Source organism: Vipera berus, assembly GCF_964194415.1.
Source record: "Vipera berus genome assembly, chromosome: 3".
In the NCBI taxonomy this organism is placed as follows: Eukaryota; Metazoa; Chordata; class Lepidosauria; order Squamata; family Viperidae; genus Vipera; species Vipera berus.
This window is the reverse complement of record NC_138204.1, coordinates 150,711,493-150,735,554: the sequence shown is the minus strand read 5'-3', so window position 1 is coordinate 150,735,554 and position 24,062 is coordinate 150,711,493. Positions and strand designations below refer to the sequence as shown.

Sequence of the window (24,062 nt, the reverse complement as noted above, 5' to 3'; positions counted from 1 at the left end):
GAGTCAAACGTTCAGGCCCCTAGATTGGTTAAGGCGTTCCACCAGAAGCACCCTGGTAAACCCTCGGGAGGGGGTCGGGGGGGATCTGCTGCTCTCCTTAGTGCTTGTCTGACTTCTCTACCTTGCCTTTCAGGAGGAGCCTTGGTAGGAGGGGCCGACTGTCGAGCCCTTCGGGTTCGACAAACTCGCCGGGAGGGGGATTCGGCTCGCAGCCCTCGGCAACAGCAGCGGCCACGCCCACGCTCGTCAGCTGTCCGGCGGGCGAGCTGCCGGTTGCCGCCGAAAGCCCAGCCGCCCCCAAAGCCCCCAGCTGACCGGCGGGCGAGCAGCCGGTCGAAGGCCCAGCCGCTCCCATCACCAGCTGGCCGGGGGGGAGGCAGCCGCGCGCCGCCGAAGGCCCAGCCGCTCCCAAGCTCCTCAGCTGACCGGCGGGCGAGCAGCCGTGCGACGCCGAGAGTCCAGCCGCGCCCACACCCTCCAGCTGTCCGGCGGGCGAGCGCCGGACCCACGGGCGTGCCGCTATCTGAAAGGAGGCTGAGGGCGGTCGTGAGTGGCTGCAGGATGGCTACGCCGGGGCAGCCAGCAGGGAGACGGCCCGCGCCGGCACAGTCAGCTGCCAGACGGGCAGGCACTGAGGGGCGGCCAGGGATGCCCGCTGATACTCGTGCAGCTCGGTCAGCTGCGCGACGGTCCAGGATAGCCACGGACGGCCGCGGAAGCAGCGTAGCACTTTCTGGAGCTGACGACGGCCTGGCGGTTGTGACTATGGGCGATGGCCTTACGGACCCGGTGGCTGTTACTGCAGACACGCCGGCAGCGACGCAGGGTGCTGAACAGCTGCACCCGGACCTTGGGGGTTGCCAGGGGGTCATGGGGGTGGCGCGGGGAGATGCATTGGTGGAGGGGAGCACGCTCAGGTTGTTAGGAGGGGGGTGGGCTTGTACTTACCTTCACGCTGGGAAGCACGGTGCCGGTGGAGGGAGCTGGGCGTGGGTTGAAGGAGTAGGGGGGTGGAGTATTTACGCAGGCCAGGCGGATGCTGGTCTGCACGGGGGAGGGGTGGAGTCTAGGGGTGGGGCTGCTACCTAGTTACAGATTCAGAATAAAAGGTGCGTTGAGAGCGTGTGGCTCTCAACGCTGACTTTGTTAAGGTATAGAGGTCCTGCTATTAAAGGTACTCTTTCCAGTCATCCGTACTTCGTCGTGGTTTTTCCTGCGGGCTTGTCAATCCGGCGAAGACGAGGAGTTGACATCCATGAGTCATAAAAGGGACGAGTTTGAAGACCCCTGTTGTAAGTCAAAGACTACCTGTATTATAAACAGATGAGATTTTTTTTCAGTTACTATATTGCTATTAAGTCACTTTACATATCATGATCAATAGTAAATACTTCAAAGTGTTTTACAAGACGTAAGTTGCTATATGTAAGTAAATGAGCAAGTTTCAAAATGAACATCACAATTAAAATCTGGGATTTTTTCCTGAACATTTTAGCTCATTTAAATAAATGTCAAAAAATAATGTTCATATCTAATCTTTATTGTAAAAACAATTTATAAAGTGATTCAATATTTAAAATAGGATTTCCACATTGAAAATGGTAAAATACCTACAGATGCCTATTCCTCATTATGTAAATACTCCACATTATATCATTTGGATTTAAGACATGTTTCCCTTATTGCCTAATACAATTTGTTGTTAAAAATTTCACATAAAAGGATTAAAAAGTACCAAAGACAATAAGTTTAGGTAAACAAAACAGTTAAACTGCTTTAGATAAACATTCACACAATCTGAGCATTTTAGATGACAGAAAATGTCCACAAATCATGTTTATTTTGTTTTTCTTTATATACATGTTTTCGTTATTATAGTCTGGCTATTTAATTTAGTAAAATATACAATATTAAAATTGTCGCTATTTTAAAACAGTAATTATTTTCCAGTCTGTATAAATCCAGTTACTCTTCAGATCTTCATAGAATCACAGTGTTAGAAAGGAGCCTGAAGGCCTAGTCCAGGGCTTTTCAACCTTTCCACCCATTCTACCACTTTTAGGATAAGGCAATATCCGAGTACCACCAGTCGCCTAGCAAGGTGTCAAAAACGTGACCAAAAAAAGGGAAAAAATGATAAAGTACAGGTAGTCCTCGACTTACAACAATTCGCTTAGTGACTGTCTGAAGTTACAACGGCAGTGAAAAAAGTGACTTATGACCATTTTTCACACTTATGACTGTTGCAGCATCCCCAGGGTCATGTGATTTACATTCTGATGCTTGGCAACTGATTCATACTTACAATGGTCAGTGTCCCAGGGTCATGTGATCACCTGTTGCAACTTTTGGACAAGCGAAGTCAGTGGCCGGGTGTGTCTGGCCAGCTCATTACTCAGGTTGTGGGGCGTCTGTGGGGGAGATCCATGGGTCTCTGGTGGAGGGGGTGGGACTGGGGTGGGCACCTTCCCCCCCTCATTGTCCCTTCCTTCCCCTTCAATTGTTCCTCTCTCCCTCTCATCTTCCTTCCTGCCTTCCTTCCCTCTTTGTCACTTCCTTTCCTCCCTCCCTCTGTGCCCAGGAAGGGACAAGGGGAAGGGGACAGGCCGCCAGCACCAATGGCTTGAAAGGCCACTGTAAATTGCTGGACAAGAGCCGCAGAGCATTAAGAGCAGACTGGTGGGAAGGTATTTGTAATGAGGGAGAAAAACAGGCATCCCCTGAAGATCAGCAAATGGCCCTCTTCACACACCCGTGGACTCCAGGGGAGGAGACACTGCGAGCAGCATGAGAGTCCATGTTATCTGTGTTACGCCGCCCAGACCCCAGCCTGGTTTCGGCAGGCAACCGGGCGGTCTCGCCGCATGGAGCAGCCTGGCAAGGCGAACTGGTGACATGCCGAACCTACCTGTGCATGCAGAGGCGAGCGCATGCGCCTGGCGTCCTGGGTGACTGTTTTGCCATGCAGGCTGACTGCATTCTCAGTGCTTCCTTTTCACCTGCACAGGCAGGTTTAGTATGTTGCCGGTTCACCTCGCCAGGCCGCTCCATGCAGTGAGAAGACCGTGCGGCTGCCTGCCAAATCCAGGCTGGGGTCTGGGCGGCGTAGCGCAGGTAACATGGATTCTCGCAGCATCCCCTCCCCAGGAGTCCATGTGTTTGTGAAGAGGGCGAGGGCCATTTGCTGATCTCCTTCAGGGGATGCCTGTTTTTCTCCCTCCCTCATTGCAAATAACTTCCCGCCACTCTGATCGTAACGCTGTGCAGCTCTTCTCCAGCAATTTACAGTGGCCTTTCAAGCCATTGGCACTGGCAGAACAGCCACCAGCCGCACTGGCAGCCTGTCCCCTTCCCCTTGTCCCTTCCTGGGCACGGAGGGAGGGAAGGGAGGGAGGAAGGCTGGCCCAGCCTCTCCAAATGAGGAGAGCACACCACTACCTGCCGAAATTGGGCAGGCTGGGGGGGGCGCCTGGAGGGCCTGGCGCAGGTAATGTGGACTCTCATGCCGCGACCCTTCCCCAGCTGTATTTCTTACCTGTTTTTTTGCTGCCACCTGTGTCTGCGCGCAGCCTGTTTTTTGTCTTCTCTCTCGCCCCTCCTCCTTTTCCCTTCGGTGCAGCTCTAGCTGACTCTTCCTCCACCTCCCAAGGGTGCATCTTTTTTTCCCCCTCCCTCTCCCACCCAACCTGCCACCTTTTATATCCTTTCCTTTCTCCACCCCCTCCTCCTTTCTCTTCCGGGTGTGCTGGAAGTGCCGATCCCGGGGCCTTTGCCTCGTCCCAAGCAGCCCTGCAGCTCCTGAAGGCTCAGTCGCGGCAAATCCTGCACTGCGCCGCTTTGGCTCTTTCCCTCCCCTGCTATCCTGGGCTGGACTGGGGAGGGCCGCATACCACCTGCCACGTGCCAAGGTACCACAGGTGGTACACGTACCATCGGTTGAAAAGTCCTGTTCTAGTCCAACCCCCTGCCCATGGCACGAGTCCTTATACCACCTTGGACGAATGATTGAGCAATCTTTTCTTGAAAATATCCAGCAATGGAGGAGTCACAATTCCAGGAGGCAATCCTTTCCATTATATATTTAGAAAATATTTTTAAATACGTTTACAGGATGTTTTTGAAAAATGAAGAGATATTTATGTTGACAATTTATGCTGAAATTGTCACTGTACAACATGTTATTACATCATCTTAAATTTGTTTTCTTCTGGAAGATGTCACATCATTTAACTTTCCAAAAACTCCAATTTTAAGCCAAAAAAAGTTTTCAGAGTTGTCTACTTCCATTATACTTCCTTAATTAGAGTTCTAATTACCTAAACTGTAACTGGACAGAAAGGAAATGTCCACATAGTATTTTTGCTAGTCCATTTACATGATCAGCAAATACCGAGCTTCACACATTTCTTTTTATGTCATTTTTTGCAGGTCAGTAATGAATGTTATGATTGTTTATGCATAATATGTAATTGAACGGTACCAAAGGCCTCCATGTTTATATTTATAACTATTTCTTAAAAGGGTTTTTTTTTCACCCTAGACATGATTGGAGAAACCTACTATCCTTTTGAAGAAACATTCAACTTATGAGCTATTTGACAGCCCATCTACCACTATTTAAGGTTCATTACAGTTCTACCTTTCCTAATACAGGTGAAAAAATAAGGGATGGATAAGCTTGTCTAGCTGCCAGCAGTGCTCACAAGCAATGATACTGTAACAAGCTTTTCTGATAAAAACTGAAGTGCATCTTCAAGGCATAAACAGTAAAGTAGCTTAAAACTGTCTTTTGTCTTCACAAATTTGAGCACCATGTGGAGTTAGAATTTGTTTTAAAATGTAAACTCTAGTATTCAAAATGCTGATATTTTGCTTGCTTCTCGAACACCGCTCAAGTAGGCTCCTGTAACTGTCTGCGGAAAGTGCCGATTTGTGGCCTGTTTAAAACAAAAAAAGTTTCAGAATATATATTTTGAGAGAAATATAATTAACGACAGAATTCTTAAAATACATGATATGCCATCCCCAAAGAAAAAGTTTTCCTCACAAAAGATCCACTTAATCTACAGTTGGAGATGTTTTATAGAAATTTATGCAACTTCTTTATCACCTTCTGAGCAACTTCTATAAAAGTAGATCTACAACATTTCAACTAAACAATTGGGGGGGAAACCTACCAATATGCTGTAGGTGTTACAAATCTTTAAAAAAAAAATCTCTAGGAGGAAAGTAATCAAAACAGCCTTCAACCTCCTGAAAATAATTAGGGAGGTAACAGGGAAGTTCATCCCTGAAGGAAATACATTAAAGAAGGACTTTATGGCAAACATAAATAAGTACCCATGGCTTAGACCAGGGGGAGGCAACCTCGGCTCTTTTATGACTCATGGACTCCAACTCCCAGAATTCCTGAGTCAGGAATTCTGGGAGTTGAAGTCCATGAGTCATAAAAGAGCCAAGGTTGCCTACCCCTGGCTTAGACTATTACAGGTAATTTTCAGCTTATGTCCATTTGTTCAATGATTATTCAAAGTTACTGCAACACTTTAAAAAAAGGACATATCACTGGTTCTGAAGTGCCAGCCATCTCAGCATCCCTGCAATCAGACAACTGTGGTCCCAAGCACTCGGGTGCCCAGCTCAAAGCATGACATTGCAGAAAGCCATGGTCACATGATCACCATTTGCAATCCTTCCACAAATGAACTCAATGGGGAAGGCGGGTTACAAGTCACTCCAGTTTCTTCTCCCACCCATAGCACTTGCACCCACACACTCGTAGCCTCTACTGGCCCTTCCAGGCTCTGCCATGGCCTCCCATGACTCACATATGGCCTCCCCCCAGGCTCCCCAATCCTGCAGCATCCACATGCTCCCAACCTCTTCTTCTATCTTAAGGTTACAACTGGGTCTGCCTGAGATTGCTGTCACTAAGCAATGCAGTCACGTATCATCTTATTTATTACATTTATAGGCTGCCCATCTCACCATCCAACCAACTCTGGTTGTCTTCGAGTATGACAAAAATATGAATATAAAAATGATTTAAAATAGGAGTTAAATACAGACTAAAAACCAGGGACTCGAGCAGTGCAGAGGTGATACCTTTGTCGCTGCAACAACAACCTGCAGCCTAGAGTGTACCTTTTGGGGGCCCAGTCAACCAGAGCTAGGTTTTAAGACTCTTCTGGAAGACCAGAAGGGTGGGGGCTGATCTCACCTCAGGGAGCAAGGTGTTGCAAAAGGTGGGGGCCACAGGAGAAAAGGCTCTTCTAGACATTGCAGTTTTATGACTGCATGGCTTAGCAACAATAATTCCAGTCTCAATTGTCCGATAATAATAAATTCAGAAAATCAGAAATCCTACTACTACCTGCAATGCCTATTCAAAGCATGAATATTTTTAGTCTTTTCAAACTTAGTTCTGATTTGAACAAGGCTGTATTTTTAAAAAAATGTACGTAATTGAGATTTCACCTCTCCAGCAAAGAAGAGTTTTCCCTGTATGTCTTCAGCAAGTATATCATATGCTTCACCACTGCCCCCTGTCTTTACAAAACTATATGCCATTTGGATCCAAGGATCTTTGCTCCATCTTGTAATGAAATATTTGACCGGATCTGGCACTTCCTGAATTACAAAGATAAGCTAAATTAATGGTAATAAAATGAAACCATTTATGTCCAAATCTGGACACTTGTTTAAAACATATATTGAATGTTTAAACATCTTGTTAAAACATAAAAATGCACAATTGTACTGTGAATAACTAAACAAAGCAGACTTCATTAATCATGTGCTCTAAGGTGATTCTTAATTATAACATAGTGAATTCAGTCAGTCACTCACTCACTCCTTCAGTCATTTCCTGCAAATTTCAGTTTCTTAAGCATCCATGATAGTGCTAGGCACAACATCTCAAATTAAGTTTCAGTTTCTCCAGACAGGCTAATACAGACTAATGTCTAAATACTATACTAGTTGGTGCAGAAGAATAATGAAATAAATAGATCGATAGCCTGATTTAGAGATGCATGACATGAGGAAGAAAGATTGGAAAGTTCAGAAGCAAAGCAAAAAGACCATTTGGATATGGTACACTTGCTGTCCTAAGACATCAGAAAAATATATTTTATTATGCTAAAATGACAAAATATGTGCATTAGGTGAAATGCTCTTTTCCCTAGCATGCTAAAAACATACACAACCTTTAAACCGTGAAGTTGTGTACAAGTGGGACAAAACAAATTTAACACCAAACATTTTTAGAAAATAACAGATCATATGATAAATCCATCTGTCCCTAATTTTAAAAAAAAAGTCCTGGGAAGTCTCTGCTTTCCATCTGTCTGAAATGGATGTCGTTGTGTCTGAGAAAGAAACCAACCTGTTCCTTAAACAATTCCCGAAGCACGGTCATGCACTGTTGCAGTACTTCCTTGTCATCTAAATTCCTTATTGTTCCCACAGCATCTCCAGTAATTACAGACATTAGAACACTGCATTTACGCTGAAAACAAGAAAGGAAGGATCATCTATTGTTTCCTCTACTGGTGCTCTCTTTAACAACTTATAAATGAATGCTGGCCAGCCCATAAAACTGAACTACTTAACACATGTGCCAGTGCAGAATAATTGTAGTACCATTTTAAAAATTCTTGCCTTGCAACAAGCACATTCATTTTAGATAATAAAAATCAAAACTGTCAAATGTTCTTGGCATTAAATGTACTGTAAAGTAGTGAGATTTTATATTTAAAAAATGTCGATTTACATTAAAACAGAGAGGAAAGGTATTCTGAAGGTAATCATTTTTCCAAATCTGAAGAATAGGAAGATACTAGGTACCTGTGGATCCACATCATAGAACACACTGAAGAGTCCACGTTTGTTTGAATTAGGTGGAATATGGCCAAAGTAATCGGCTCCTTGAATTTTGCTCTCCCAGAATCTGTAAGGAAACTGTAGTGCAATCTAAACAAAAAAGCAGTATTTACCTTTTTGCTCACTTGGCTGTCATCCTATATAAGTTTAATATATAGCAGGAGGGAGTAAAATCCCTCTCTTTCTGTAAACATAGTTCCCGTTATAGGGCATAGTATCAAGCCATTACATTTAAAGGTTTTTCTCTCAACCAAACTAACATCACTAAGTAAATATAGTTTGAACAGTACATATTTTATAACTGAGTATCTTATACGTTTTAGGAATGTATACACAAAAGTGAATTAATCTTAGCTTAGCTCCAACTTATACCAAACTAATGATGTCAAAAAATCTCAAGATAAGACTGATTTTGAAAAATAAAGGGGTATCCTCCTACTCTGGGTTTATTTTTATGAATACATATACAGTATGTGGGATCCATTTTTGCTGGAATAAGCTTGTCCAGCCAGATCACATAAAGAGCATAACTTCAAAGAAAGTTAAGATGGAGGCCATAGGAACTCAAGATTACCGTATATACTTGAGTATAAGCCGAATTTTTCAGCCCACTTTTTGGGGTGAAAAATTCCACTTCGGCTTATACTCCAGTCAACAAAAAAACTTACCGAGGACTTGTGCGCGGCCGAGGCTTTGGTGCTTCCGGGATCGCGCACACCTCTCCCAAGCCACCGCCGTCCGCAGACCTGCCGAAGTTTGGGGAGGTTTGGGGAGGTGCGCGCGCACCTCCCCAAACCTCCCCAAACGTCAGCAGGTCTCCGGACCTCCGTGCCCTGCCTGCCTGCTTCTTTCCGCTGCGGAAAGAAGCAGGCAGGCAGGGCGCGGAGGTCTGCTTCTTTCCGCTGCGGAAAGAAGCAGGCAAGCAGGGCGCGGAGGTCTGCTTCTTTCCGCAGCGGAAAGAAGCAGACCTCCGCGCCCTGCTTGCCTGCTTCTTTCCGCTGCGGAAAGCAGACCTCCGTGCCCTGCCTGCCTGCTTCTTTCCGCTGCGGAAAGAAGCAGACCTCCGCGCCCTGCTTGCCTGCTTCTTTCCGCTGCGGAAAGAAGCAGACCTCCGTGCCCTGCCTGCCTGCTTCTTTCCGCTGCGGAAAGAAGCAGACCTCCACGCCCTGCTTGCCTGCTTCTTTCCGCTGCGGAAAGAAGCAGACCTCCGTGCCCTGCCTGCCTGCTTCTTTCCACTGCGGAAAGAAGCAGACCTCCGCGCCCTGCCTGCCTGCTTCTTTCCGCTGCGGAAAGAAGCAGACCTCCGCGCCCTGCCTGCCTGCTTCTTTCCGCTGCGGAAAGAAGCAGACCTCCGTGCCCTGCCTGCCTGCTTCTTTCCGCTGCGGAAAGAAGCAGGCAGGCAGGGCACGGGGGTCCGGAGACCTGCCGACGTTTGGGGAGGTTTGGGGAGGTGCGCGCGCACCTCCCCAAACCTCCCCAAACTTCGGCAGGTCTCCGGACGGCGGCGGCTTGGGAGAGGTGCGCGCGATCCTGGAAGCACCGAAGCAAGTCCTCGGTAAGCTCCGGGCGGTCACTTGCTTCGCGTCTCCTGAGGGAAGGGGGGGCGACTGGAGCGGGCGTGTTTCCTCGCCTGCTGGGCACCGCGATTTGCCCGGGGAACGCGCGGGCCCCGAATGGCAGCGTGGAGCGAGGAAGCGGACAGCCAGGGCTTCCCCGAGAGCCGCGGTCACACAGGGTATTCCTGTGTATTCAGGCTTGCAAAATGGCGGATCGAGCCTCTGCTGGTGGCAGAGGCTTGCAGAGCGCGGATCCAGCCTCCGCCGGCGGCGGAGGCTTGCAGAACGGCGGATCGGCTTATACTCGAGTCAACAACTTTTTCCAGTTTTTGGGGGTGAAATTGGGGGTCTCGGCTTATACTCGAGTCAGCTTATACTCAAGTATATACGGTAGTTTTAGGACCCTTTGCCAGAAATATTAATACATGTATATGGACCTATATCAGTATTCAAATAATAATTTCTCTATAGCATAGACTTGGAAGGCCTTCACTGGCCTCTACATATTTCTATTGGAAAATGTTCCCTGCAAATATTTGCTCTTTGTATTATAATTTTATAAAAAAACAAACTCTTACCTTCTCAATGACTCCAGCTCCTAAACTGTTGATAGCTTTCATTTTCCTATCTGATAAAGCTGGTTTGAACTGAATTGCTGGTTTTTGAAGAATAGTTAAAGGTACAGCAACTAGAACCTTTTGAGAGAAAAATAGCCCTAATTATATTATAATAGAATGCTAAAGGTCTCATAGTTCCAAATTTTCTAATTTACACATCTGCTGGGCTAATGTTGAAATAATAATATAATAAATATTCAGAATTTCCTACCTTGAAATGTTTTTTCCCATGTTTTAAATTAATAGTGTAATTGGCTACTAATGAATCCTTCTCGTAGTTACACATTATTCTATCTCAAAATTTTCAGTATAGATAAAAATTAAAAAGTCTAGTTTAAGCAACATATTTGATTAAAAATCTAGAAAGATACAATTTTATAATTCAAGTAGGAGTTGAAATGCGTTAACAATATTCTTTAAAATAGCTGCTTTGGTTTTTGTTTTTAATTTGCAGGATTGGGGAAATGGCACAGAAGGATTTGTAAGGAAATACATGTGAAACTGAAACTGACTAGAAGTAAACCAATTAATCTATCCCTACATTACATTAAAATAATTTAACCCAGTATATTCAATAGATTTGTAAAACACAGGGAAAAATCATTTAGCCAACTTTAAAAAACTACTTTAAAGAAAAACTTTCAGTGACTTTTTTCCAGCAATAAATTTGATCAAAGGAACAATGCCATGATAATGCAGAAAAAGATGTTAAAGTAGGAAACCACCTATCTAAGACAATAAATACTGTCTTCCTCTTTTAAAACAATTCAGAGACACAATCCATCAAGTGAATGTTTGTTTTTCTCTCTTTCAACTCCTAGTAATTCAAGGACACAAGCAAGCATTTCAACTGCCTTTCCCTCTCCAAAACCAAATAACATTCAATCTTCCCTCTCCTGATAGAGCAGAACCCGAAAACAGATCCAAAAGAGGAAGTCAAATTGATATTATTTACTTCTGAATTATTCTCTGTGTAATTTTCATGCAATGTCTCCTATTGCCCTGTGATCTTCCCTAACCTTTGCATCCACAGATTTTGGTACTTGGATTGCAACAGTTTGCTCACTGGAAATTGAAGTCCACAGACATCACACTAGGGAAGCTATCCTATATTCTTAAAGCTGAACTCTTTTTTAATTTGGAAGTAAGTGAGCAGAACTGCTTTGAAAGAGACTCAGTGAATGGATGACCAAGGCAGAACATCTGAGAACTTCTCAGTGCCACTGAGGCCATGCATTTACCATATCTGAAACTGCACAATCTCAAATGCCCTAACACTACTTGACAATCCCAAGAGGTGTTTCTAAATGCCACACAAAGATTAGAAAGAGGATGCAGGATTCAGCTAACAAATTAGAGTCATGAAAATAAAAGGGAGTGCGCCATCGAATGGGTTGGCCTACCAATATGGGTTTTCCCACTTTACATTTGTGAGGGCAGATTGCAGGATTTTGAAAAACAATAGATATTAAGAATTGTAGTGCATATTTTGTTTCCTGACAAAACATTTCTCAAAAGCACAGATCACAAATAAGAGGCACACAATATTTGCTCTAAAAAAAAAGATTAAAGAACATTCATTAATTGCATATAATTCCCTTGCTCCTCCACCCAGGAGGGAATGAATCAAAACTGTCAGCTCCACCACCCAGTATGAAAATCTCATGACATCAAACATGCCATCTTCAGCTGTCAAAGGCAAAAGTACAATAATAACAAAATAAGAGTGTTCTCCAATGCTGAAAAACATAGGTCAGTCTCTCTGTTCTAGACTTCAACCCCAAAGAATGAGGGATCACCTTTTTTGCTGTCCACAGAGTTCTATCCGTTGTGGTCACTTTTACCTCTTCTCCTGAGTAATCAATACTACAGACCTTTTAAGAATGAAAGGGAGATTGTAAAATATTTATACAGCATCAAGACTCCTCGGCAACCTCTGAAAACCCCACAAAACATGCCCCATTCTTACACAATTTCCAGGCCCTCCCATGCAACTTCTGGAGTATCCAGAGGCTGCACGGACACTCATTCATTCTTACACAGCCTCCGCAAGCTCCATAATTCCAAGAATGGGGTGTGTTTTCGAGAACAGTTGTAGAGTGTTGATGAACACTGACTTCCCACCCAAAACATCATCGTGCATCACCTTTGATACACATTATAGGTTCGCCAATTACTGCAATAGACTATTAAAAGGTCTAGCATACATTTAAAATAGGCTCTATGAAGAGCTATTTATATTTCTTCCAAAATGTGTATTAAATTGAGCATCCATACAAGCAGTTTGGAAAGTTCAAGTAGCTTGTGTATATACAATTCAAACCAGTGAGATGAAATACTCTATGACAAAGCAAGAAAAATGATTCTTCCAAGTTTTGATACTTACTGGAACATTTAACCGAATATCCAGGCCTTCGGCTAATTTTTCCATTATAGCTGAGTATCCTGAACTCAACAAGGTATGATCACCAGCAAACTGAGCAAAAAATTCATTATGATCCCAAGACCGTGCAGAAACCTATGTAGCAAGACAATTCTTCATTCAGTTGCAACTCAACTCTTTGGAAGGTGATACAGACTAGCATATTTTCTTTTCCCACATACATAAAGAAATCTCCTCACTGTCCTATATGTGAAAGGCTAATAGTGTTAGGCTGCAGCTATATCATCCTTTCTTGCAAGCCTAGGACTTAGCACATTTAACACTGCAAGTCAGCTAACTTCTTCCAGCTTTATCTGAGCATGAGATTTTTTTAAAAAATACCTTCCAACAAACAATACTGTTCTCTAAAGCATTTTTAACCTTTTCACCCACAGTGGCTCCCAAGTAACTTATATGTCGCCAATGAAGGGCAGTTTTATCCCTTTTTTTGCAAGGGATGAAACTTTCACCTGCCAGAATTTTGTAGTCATGTAAAATGAATTCTATTGCCTACTAAGCTCTGAGTGGCTAGTTCATTAACTTGCCCCATCCAATCATTTCATAATTTTCTTTCAGACTGTTCAGTTAGAATCAGTCCCGTATTAATTAAAGCCAGGAGACATTTATAATTTGGAGCATGTCTGCTTAATAAGAAAATAGGGATCTGGATTCATTGTTATGACAATTGGCAATACATATTTTAACCATATTGTTCTGTCATTGTAAGAAAATTATTTCCACTCACTTCATGGAGGTTACTGCCACAGGCATATTCTAAATTGCTAACATGGAACTGTAGCACTTTTTCCTCTAGTTCATTGAACTGGATACCGGATTCCTGAATAAAAACTTTATAGATTTCCTGAATTTTATCTGCAAATGGTTTAACAGTTCAATAGTTAGTAAAAGTATTCTTTATCTCAGCTTCCCATTTTTTCAGCAACTATTTAGCACATGTACTTAAATAAAATCCTACACACATACATACTCACTCTCTACAGGCATAATGTAATAAATTTGAACACTTAATTACAGACATTTCAGTAAGAATTCAATTCACTAACCTGACATTTATACCAGAATTAAAAAATCTCTGGTCTTATCTAGTGACCACTTTATGGTAGCATTTTACTTGCAGATGGACAGGTCAATGACAGAGACAACTACCTCTACCAATATATACTCATGTATTAATCTGGTCAATGTAAGGCCATAGCAGACCTAATAAATACAAAACCTTGCTTATTTTCAAGTTCAAGATACTTGTTACCATTCTCCCAGATCGCGTATAAAGGTGCAATTCTGCACTTTCAAATGTTGTATATCTTCCTAGCAATGCAATAATTCAGTGAAACCTATTAACAACTGTATTGGTTGAGTTTCAGCTGTTCACACATGCAAATGATGAATAAAATAAGTTTGAAGAAGAGACCATTTTTACTTTTATTTTCTCCTCAGTGAGCAACACATGACCAAGCTTGTATTCTGGGCATTAAAAATGTTTTGTTTTTTCCCCCTCTTTTTCCCCCTTAGTAAAAACCTGGCGAACTGTCCTTATTCAATAAACCAATTCAATAAACCAGATACATCTAGCTAGGATTCAAATTGGCCCAATTCAGTGATTGTGTGAACATATAAATTAGACAAACTAACACACAAACAAATACATCTGTGGATGCAATATTCTGCTGCCAATGTTGCACTTTTTTTTTTACTCTTTCATGATTCTTTCTTACCTCCAAGAGGAATATCTTGATGTTGACTTTTATCTTTTCTCCAATCTGCCACAACATCAAGGATAGAATTGAAATGAAAATCCATGCGCTTATCTATTGCAGGATCTGTTATCCTTCCACCTTCTTGGATCAAGTCACACTTCTCTCCAATTTTGTGCATTTTAATGCCCAACTTTAGAAAAAGAAATTTTAAAAGTGTAAGCGTGTGAGTAATTCAAACTTCAGTGCTAATCAAACATCCATTGTTATAATTAATACACAACAATCCCAACCAACAGCTATTGCAACAAAATATTTATCAGTGTTTTAAAGACACGTTACCAGATTGGTATCAAAACAGGTAGCAAACAAAAACAAAGGAAACTTGAAATCTTGAGAGCTTTCTACTTTCTGAATCAATTATTTAATTTATCATAAAATATTTATAAGCCTAGTTCCAATGTGTCATGAAGGATAGGCATTCTAAATAGCAAGGATTATTAACTGAAAAAGGTCTGTCGTTTACTGCAAGAGTGACATAATCCATTATAAATTTAAATCCATGATGCAGGAAGAAACTTTGGATGCAGAAGAGCCATGGTGTCGCAGTGGTTAGAATGCCATATTGCAGGCTGATTCAGCTCACTGCCAGGAATTCGATCCTGACTGTCTCAAGGTTGACTCAACCTTCCAACTGTCAGTAAAATGAGGATCCAGATTATTGGGGGCAAAATGCTGACTCTGTAAACTGCTTAGAGAGGGCTGTAAAGCACTAGCAAGAGGTATATAAGTCTAAGTGCTATTGCTATCTGTAGCTTAATAGCACCAGCTAAAATGTTAAAATATGATTTATTTGCTCTTAAGAATTGTATTTAACTCCTCATATCCTATTCCTCCATACAAACCTTCAGACAAATCCTTGCTCTTTTCCATATGACAAAACTAAAGAAACATTTCCCAAACTTCCCAAAAAACCTACAATTAGAATGCCTTCAGGTCAAGCCCTTCAGTGGAACACAAAAGTCCTTGTAAAATGTATCCAAAATCACATGTACATTTACAGGGATCAATATATACTAAGCTTGTTATCTGCAATGTGTCATCTTCAAAAGTGCAACCCACTTGCTCACACATTAGTGCTATAGGATTGTTGATACAGCCATTCACAATCTGAGCTCCTTTTCCCACAATGATCCCCTTGAAAGTCTTATCGTCCCATACTCGTCCGCCAATTCTATCCTTTGCTTCAAGCACAAGGACCTGTAATATACAAACAAGGTAATGGAAGTGGTAAGAAATACTTCAATATCAATGGGTTTTTTTTCAGCAGTTAGTATAATATCCCAGAGTCATCAAGAGGGTAGAAGAGCATTATCTAATTATGTGGGTTGTTTAGCAAGCTTTTGATATAATTACAAAAGTGAGGTGAGACGTAAATAGTTGGACCATGGTGGCGAAGTGGTTAGAATGCAGTATTGGTTACCGGTTGCCCTCTGGGTGAGATTCAAGGTGCTGGTCCTTACCTATAAAGCCCTACATGGCTTAGGCCCGGGATATCTGCAGGACCGTCTGCTGCCAGGAACGATTTCCCATCGCCCTGTGCACTCGCACAGAGAGGGCCTCCTCAGGGTGCCGTCGGCCAGACAATGTCGGCTAGCAACCCCCAGGGGGAGGGCCTTCTCTGTTGGGGCACCTACTTTGTGGAATCAGCTCCCCTGGGAGCTCCGGATGGCCCCAGACCTTCGGTCCTTTCGTCGTGACCTTAAGACATATCTTTTCCAACAGGCCAACCTGAACTGATGATAATGGGGTTTTAATTATGATTTTAAATGTTTTTATTGGTTTTAGTGGGACTTCGACATAATTTAATTCTTTTTAAATATTTGTATTTATTGTATTTTATTGTTGTTAGCCGCCCTGAGTCCTTCGGGAGATAGGGCGGCATACAAGTCTCATTATAAATAAATTATAAATAAATTTCAGGCTAATTCTGCCAACTGCCAGGAGTTTGATTCTGACCGGCTCAAGGTTGACTCAATCCTCCATCTTTCCGAGGTCAGTAAAATGAGGACCCAGATTGTTGGAAGCAATATGCTGACTTTGTAAACCATTTAGAGAGGGCACTATGAAGCGGGATATAAAGTGCTATTGCTAAATATAGGCTCTTGAAGTGTTAAGCAGAGACATACTCATATGAAGTTCTTCTTAAAGAAGGAAACTGTAAGAAGACAGCTGAATCTATCATATCCAAATGCTAGGTAAACTCTACATTACATAATGAAACCACACCATAATAACTTCAAAGTCATCTTATTCTTTAGTCTATGCAACTAGATACTAACTCTAGTCCCCACTGTGCAATGGAGTAATTCACTAAAATACTTTCTGGATCATAAAGGTTTGTGTTCAAATGATTGGAATATAATAAAATTATACCAGAAGAAAACAGTATTACAATGTCTTGATTTATATGATCAGGTCTTACTTTAATTCCAAAATTTTGAAGTTGTCTTGCAGCTGCTAAACCTGCTGGACCAGCTCCAACCACTATTACAGATTTCTGCAAAGAAGAAAAAAAGGACTATTACAAATACGATTTATCTAAACCTAGTCAAATAGTCCTTACAAGATTTGCATAAACTATAGAGATAATATTCACACTGAAGAGATCTACTGTCAACTAGAGAATACAGGTAGTCCTCAACTTATAACAGTTCATTTAGTGACCTTTTGACCTTACAATGGCACTGGTAAAAGTGACTTATGACCATTTTTCCATGCTTATGACCGTTGCAGCATCCCCATGGTCACCTGATCAAAATTCAGACACTTGAAAACTGATTCATATTTATGACGGTTGCAAATTCCAGGGTCATGTGATCACCTTTTGCAACCTTCTGACAAGCAAAATCAATGGGGAAGCCAGATTCAATTAATAACCGTGTTACTAACTTAACAACTGCAGTGATTCGCTTAACAACTGTGGCAAAGAAAGGTCATAAAATGCGGCAAAACTCACTTACAAAAACTATCCATATGGTGTAGTAACAACAACTTGCACCTAAACATCGGCAAGACGAAAGAGATGGTGTTAGACTTCCGGAGAAAAAAGGAAGAACCTGCCCCACTTTACATCAGGGAGGACTGTGTAGAGAGTTTCCTCCTTTAAATTTCTGGGAGTCTACCTCTGTGAAGATCTGACCTGGAAAGTTAACACAACCCAGGTGGCTAGAAAGGCCCAACAGAGGCTTCACTTTCTTAGGATCTTGCGGAAGAACAGGGTAGAACAATGGCTAATGACCCTCTTTTACCGGTCTACTATAGAGAGCGTCCTCTCGTATGGTATTGTGGTTTGGTATGCTGGTCTGACAGCCGCGGACAGGAAAGTATTACAGAGGGTAGTGAGCACAGCACAAGACATTGTGGGCTGTCCCCTGACACCACTGGATGACATCGCCAGGGCTCGTTGCCTTGGAAGAGTGAGGAAGATTCTCAGGGATGACTCACACCCTGGACGGTATCTCTTTACTCTCCTATCATCCGGTAGGAGATATAGGAACATAGCCAGCCGTACCAACAGGCTGAAAAATAGCTTTTATCCGTGGGCTGTTAGGCTTTTAAATGGGACATAATCTTATGCAGAATTGACTTGGGAGACCGGTGTGTGGTGTAGTTGGTTCACATGGTGTGGTGGGATGGAGGGTTTGTTGTCACTGTGTGTTGGGGGGAGAGAGCACGGGGGGAGGCTCAGCTAATCTCAATGTACACATGTTGTACTTTGACAATAAAGGTTTATTATTATTATTATTATTAACTGTCTCACTTAGCAACAGAAATGTTGGGCTCAATTGTGGTTGTAAATCGAGGACTACCTGAACTAAGAACATCCCAGAAACATATTTTTTTACTTTGAAATTCTTTATTAGAATGTTTTTGTACAGAATATTCTGTAACCAACTTAATGATATACTAAATCTTAAAAGACCTACATTGTGGTAGTCTTTGGGAAGTAGTGCTTGGTCTTGGTTAACTGACAAAACTCCTGTATTAATCAGACCTTTCCTGGTCATAAAATGAAGAATTCTTTCTGTCTCCCGAACACAGCGAATGCGTACTAGTCCTCGAACAATTATGTGATGAGTACATTTCTGAGGCATTAGAGGTTCCTGTAGATTTAGGAAAGAAAATCAAAGCCCAAACAAGAAAAAAAGAGTCATGAAACAAATCCAACTCAAGCCATGCAGCAAACTGTCTTGCAACCAAAGAATATTGGCTTATAGTCATCTACACTTCTGAAAAATAATGACTAAGAATCTTATGACACATTCAGCAGTTTTGCTGCATAATAATGACATCACCAACTAGATGGGACCAAAGTTTCCTGACTCTTGGAGCAGAAAGGATGACCTATAAAGCAGGGGAAATTAGCCTGATTCTGGATGTTTTCAAGAAATGAAATCAATTCCTTAAGATTGTGCATGACTTAAAGCACCATTTTTTCTCTTCTTACAATCCCCATTTCTCTTCCCCACGAAACAAAATTTTGGCCCAACCTAAACTGGAGATACACTGAAAGCTTTCTTGCTGTTCATAAGCCATGGGTTGCGCATCTATGAGATAGACCAGGGGTAGGCAACCTTGGCTCTTTTATGACTTGTGGACTTCAACTCCCAGAATTCCTGGCTCAGGAATTCTGGGAGTTGAAGTCGAGTCATAAAAGAGCCAAGGTTGCCTGCCCCTGTTCTAGACATTAAGAGTTGAGTCCATGATGAGGTTGCCAGCCTTCTACCTCTTCTGATTTAATATGGTTTATTCCTAACTTCATTTCATATTTCATATTTCATGTAAGCGTTATTGAACTGTTATTACTTGATAATCTTTTGAGAATGCGTAAAACGTACTTTGCAGTTTGTGTACCACAAGGCCAGAATGAGATTCCGCAGTGCTAGGTACATGGTAGGGTCCCGGGAATATTCTGGAAACTCATAGAGTTCATCTAATTCCATGACATCTGGCCTTACACATAAGGCTTTACCGCATTCGTTGGGCTGATAGAAAGGCTGGAAGTATTTGTTCATCCCTGAAACACAAGAAAGAATCGATCATCCAGCAAAGCCAGTTCACAACGACAGCATCAAAAAAACCAGGATCAAGTGCAATGGAAAGCACACAATGGCAATGTTGACTGATCACTGGGAAAATAAATCTGCTTGAACTTACAGCTGACAATGCCTACTCTCAGTCATAATTCAATTCTAAACACAGAGTATTTAACGGAGGACAGAAAAGAAATTCTGGCTTACCGGCTATGGAAGGTGGAGTCTTTAAGTTCTCCATTTTTATCACACTGGATTCACTAACCGATCGGTGAGTACTGGTACAAGAGGGACTCATACCCACACAGTCTGGGTAGTATGCAGAGAGTAGTGGAGCAGCCACACTGTCCTTCAACAGGGGAGGAAGGATAAGCATGGAATACCACCACTGATCTGAAACTTCAGCAACTCTCTAGAAAGAAGCATTAGAGCAAAAGTCAAGAAGAAAAATCTTAGCAACAGCTCCAGTTTTTCCCCCATCCCCAGTATTATTTCTCAATCCTGACTGAACTTCACATTAGAAGATAAATTGCAGGTATGTATGTTTGTGTATATGATTGTATGTACGTATGTTACCATCAATGTGTGAAGTTAGGCATTTTATAGTATGCCTAGGAAATCTATAGAATGCCAAAAGTGGGATATCAAAGTATGATATGTTTACTATTTCACACATTTCCTGGGCATTCTATCCAATGTCAAAAGGCAAACTGGCAAAATATAAAATACTCCCACTACAATCCCTTTCCTTGTTGCAACAAGTATGTCAATACCAGTTTTTCTCTCTCATTTTTTCCCAGTAAGAAAGCCCTGTATTTTATTTTGCATTTCTTCTTTCATTCTCATATATATCTTTTCAATACAGGGTTAGGGTTAGAGTCAAAGTTAGAGTTTCATTATTCTCTTTTCACACTTTGCCTAAATAGTTCTTGTCATTCTACATAATACCCAGGTATTATAAAGAATGCCTAGGGAAAGTATATATATTAAAATTAAATTAAAATAATGCAGACATTTCATACTTTGCCTAAAAATGTCATACATTCTACAGATTTCCTAGAGATTCTATACAATGCCAGCTTTTCACACATAGCCATTAACATGCATGCATGTGTACATACGTAGATACATCTGCCAATTCTCTCAGTGCAAGGAAACTCTCTAAACATGTCTTAAGGTGTACAGATTATTCATTCAGGATGGTTAGAACTAGTTGAGCTAGTTAACATTGTTGTTGTTAGTTGCGAAGTCGTGTCCGACCCATCGCGACCCTATGGACAATGTTCCTCCAGGCCTTCCTGTCCTCTACCATCTTCTGGAGTCCATTTAAGCTCACGCCTACTGCTTCAGTGACTCCATCCAGCCACCTCATTCTCTGTCGTCCCCTTCTTCTATTGCCCTCAATCTTTCCCAGCATTAGGCTCTTCTCCAGTGAGTCCTTCCTTCTCATTAGGTGGCCAAAGTATTTGAGTTTTAGCTTCAGGATCTGGCCTTCTAAAGAGCAGTCAGGGTTGATCTCCTCTAGGACTGACTGGTTTGATCGCCTTGCAGTCCAAGGGACTCGCAGGAGTCTTCTCCAGCACCAGAGTTCAAAGGCCTCAATTCTTTGGCGCTCAGCCTTTCTTATGGTCCAACTTTCACTGCCATACATTGCAACTGTGAAGACCATAGCCTTGACTATACGCACTTTTGTTGACAGGGTGATGTCTCTGTTTTTTAGTGTGCTGTCTAGATTTGCCATGGCTTTCCTCCCGAGGAGCAAGCGTCTTTTAATTTCTTGACTACAGTCCCCATCTGCAGTGATCTTGGAGCCCAGGAAAATAAAATCTGTCACTACCTCCATTTCTTCCCCATCTATTTGCCAGGAATTGAGAGGGCCGGATGCCATGATCTTGGTTTTCTTAATGTTTAGTTTCAACCCAACTTTTGCACTCTCCTTCTTCACTCGCAACAAAAGACTCTTCAGTTCCTCTTCACTTTCTGCCATTAGAGTGGTATCATCTGCATATCTTAGGTTGTTGATATTTCTTCCAGCAATCATAATTCCAACTTTTGATTCATCTAGCCCTGCCTTTCTCATGATGTGCTCTGCATATAAGTTAAATAGGCAAGGCGACAGTATACAGCCTTGCCGGACTCCTTTCCCAATTTTGAACCAATCAGTGGTTCCGTCATCATCAATATGAAAAGTACTAAGAGCTAAGACTTTGTTGGGAAGGTAGAAGTGTTCCACTTTGATCTTTCTAAAACAAAAGTAACATGCAGACATGCAGACATAGAACAAAAATACTAACCGCATCACTTTATTCAATAGCATTCCCAAAAAGTGATCAGTTCTAAAAGTCTGACCACATCATGTATTCATGGCTAAGCCTGCAACTTCTATTAATCCATCAATTTTAATATCACAGGCATTGCTTACCAGATCCTCAGGCATGGTGCACTGGTCTGAACCTTCCACCTGGAATAAATATAAGTAGCCTGAGTTTTTCCAGCTGGAACAAAATGCCCCCTTTGACCAGTACTGTAAATGAAGCAGCTTCTAGACTTGGATAATGTCCTATGACTGAAGCAATGGTATATTGCAGGTGTCCAACATCACACAACATTGCACTTGACACTGAAAGCTAAGGATCTGTAGGGTTTTTTTTTTCCTAAGACACAGGAAGCATTTTCTTCTGAAGGACAGTAGTTTTAAAGAGAAAAAATTTGCCTTTCACAAGCAAGAAATAGATCAACAATTATGCTCAAAAACAACTGCTGTGCCACAGATGCTCCCTGGAACAAGTGCCAAAACAACTTCTTACAATGGCCTTAATAGTGAGTGTTGTTAAAAACTTACAAGACTTTGGCATCCCAAGATTTACAAGATTTCCAAAAGGAACAGTAAAATCGCTGTTTTTTCTTTTGTAAAATTAAATTAATTTCTGATTTAACCTGTGAACCCCCACTAAAAGATAAGTCATGTGCCTGTAAGTAACACATTGTTGATCCCCCAGAGACTCTCACAAGAAATCTGACCCTACAAAAAAGAATTGGGAATTACTGCTTCAGTGCAAACTACACGAGCTGCTCCTGCAAAGTAACTGGTATGAATGGTTAGCAAGCATGAAGAGATGCACCACTGCAACTGTTTATGGAGCCAATGAGCATCACTATCAACGTATAGTACAATGACATCTATATACAGGCAAGCTCACAGAAGCACAGTATAAGCTGGGGTAGAAGTAGAAATAACCAAGCCACCAGCCTATTCTGTGCAAATGGATGTTGAAGGTACCTTAGTAGAACTGTTCAGTTTCATGCCACAGCGATATGCTTTGGCTATTTGTGAGGTAAGTTGAATTTCCTTTGTCAATTGACGCCACTTCCCACACTCCACCTTTGTGCACTGAACCTACGGGGTTAATAAGTGACATTTTAAGAATTATGAATAAAGGCAATGAAATTGGTTCAAAATAACCTGAATTACATTTAGCCAATTTATTTCAGAAATATTGCTGGAAACTACTTGAAGCTTCAACAAGAGAACAATAAAAAGCAGGCACAATATATCCAGGAGCAGATCTCATGCTTTTTATGAAGAGGTCTTGGAGTCAGGCCCTAAGTAAGGGCTGAATAAATTCCCTGCTGGAAACTCTTATAGCTTGTATAAGCAATACTTAGTGGGATAAAGTTGACATAAATAATCTTATTATACATGTTGCTCACCTTTCTTCTGAGAGCTCAAGGCAATGTGGAGCACACATCTTTCTAAACATTTTTTTTTTGCAGAATGTTATGTTATACAATGGCTAAATTCTAAGATACTCTAGAATTATCTGCAGTGACACCAAATAAATGTAAGCAGACAGTTTATATCCAATCCCTAATATATGTTCTAATTAATTTAATGAGTTACCTATTTTGATTTTTCATTATAAACTCAAAATCTACAGCATAGCACTTGTATCAGAAAGGGTTACTGAGAATTTATTAGATGTCATCAAGTTTTTCTTTACACCTTGCAACCACATGGAATAAGAAAACTGAAAATGTGCCCGATTATTTTTCAGAAAGATTATAAACAAATCTTCCTGAACAAGATTCAGAACAAACAAACATCATTATAAACAAAAGTGTTACCCAGTAAGGAAGCTGTTGATCAGCCATAAAAGCTTTAGGACTGGGTTCACTTTTTCCATTACTGGTCCAGATCCTTTTCCACGCGGTGTATTTTTCATAACCATCTTTATGACTAACAAAAGTAGAAAAAGTAAATGATAAGGAATAAGCAGACTAAGGTTTTTGTAGGTTATCTAAATGGAAAATATTAAGGGGGAAAAGACAGTCATTGAAATAATAGGACTGTAGACAGTAGAGTTTTCCAATAAGCAGGCAGGAAAAAAAAAATCCAAATCAAGACAAATTTCTGGTGAGTTCACAGAAATATATATTTAATTTTCTTGGTAATAATACAAAAAACACTTCGCTATTGCTGCCTTCTGGAATTTTTTTTTATTGACTCTCCATTCTAGACAATAACTGGGGGGGGGGTCTCCCAGCCAAACATTAACCAGGCCTGCCTCCTGCTTAGCTTGTGAGCCCAAACAAGGCCACTCAGGTATTTCTACTTGCTGAGGCAATACTAAACAGACAAGTATACTAACAAATATTTCATGGTAATACTATGTTGGTTAATCCAGGGGTGGCTTTGAAATATATCCCCTGCAATCATGCATATCTAAATCTACACAATGATTCCACTATTTGATTTGTTTCTTGCAACTAAA

The 24,062-nt window shown here is 41.6% G+C and overlaps 1 protein-coding gene across 2 annotated transcripts in view; it reads right to left on the bottom strand.

Moving 5' to 3' along the window:
* Positions 1-1,279: 1,279 nt before the first annotated feature.
* KDM1B (lysine demethylase 1B) overlaps positions 1,280-24,062 on the bottom strand; it is a 30,298-nt gene continuing 7,515 nt past the window's right edge. Inside the window, exons 5-21 of one of the 2 annotated variants that reach the window (XM_081325952.1) lie at positions 23,416-23,527; positions 22,571-22,687; positions 21,713-21,751; positions 19,498-19,702; positions 19,096-19,274; positions 18,184-18,360; positions 16,680-16,754; positions 15,317-15,454; positions 14,216-14,387; positions 13,225-13,352; positions 12,444-12,575; positions 11,857-11,931; positions 10,019-10,135; positions 7,849-7,974; positions 7,388-7,510; positions 6,478-6,630; positions 1,280-4,937 (exon numbers count right to left, since the gene is read on the bottom strand). In XM_081325952.1, the coding sequence (XP_081182078.1) occupies positions 4,854-4,937; positions 6,478-6,630; positions 7,388-7,510; positions 7,849-7,974; positions 10,019-10,135; positions 11,857-11,931; positions 12,444-12,575; positions 13,225-13,352; positions 14,216-14,387; positions 15,317-15,454; positions 16,680-16,754; positions 18,184-18,360; positions 19,096-19,274; positions 19,498-19,702; positions 21,713-21,751; positions 22,571-22,687; positions 23,416-23,527 (2,152 nt within the window). In that variant the 3' untranslated portion in view covers positions 1,280-4,853. The remainder of the gene's footprint in view (positions 4,938-6,477; positions 6,631-7,387; positions 7,511-7,848; positions 7,975-10,018; positions 10,136-11,856; positions 11,932-12,443; positions 12,576-13,224; positions 13,353-14,215; positions 14,388-15,316; positions 15,455-16,679; positions 16,755-18,183; positions 18,361-19,095; positions 19,275-19,497; positions 19,703-21,712; positions 21,752-22,570; positions 22,688-23,415; positions 23,528-24,062) is intronic. The other variant, XM_081325953.1, reaches the window with a different exon arrangement.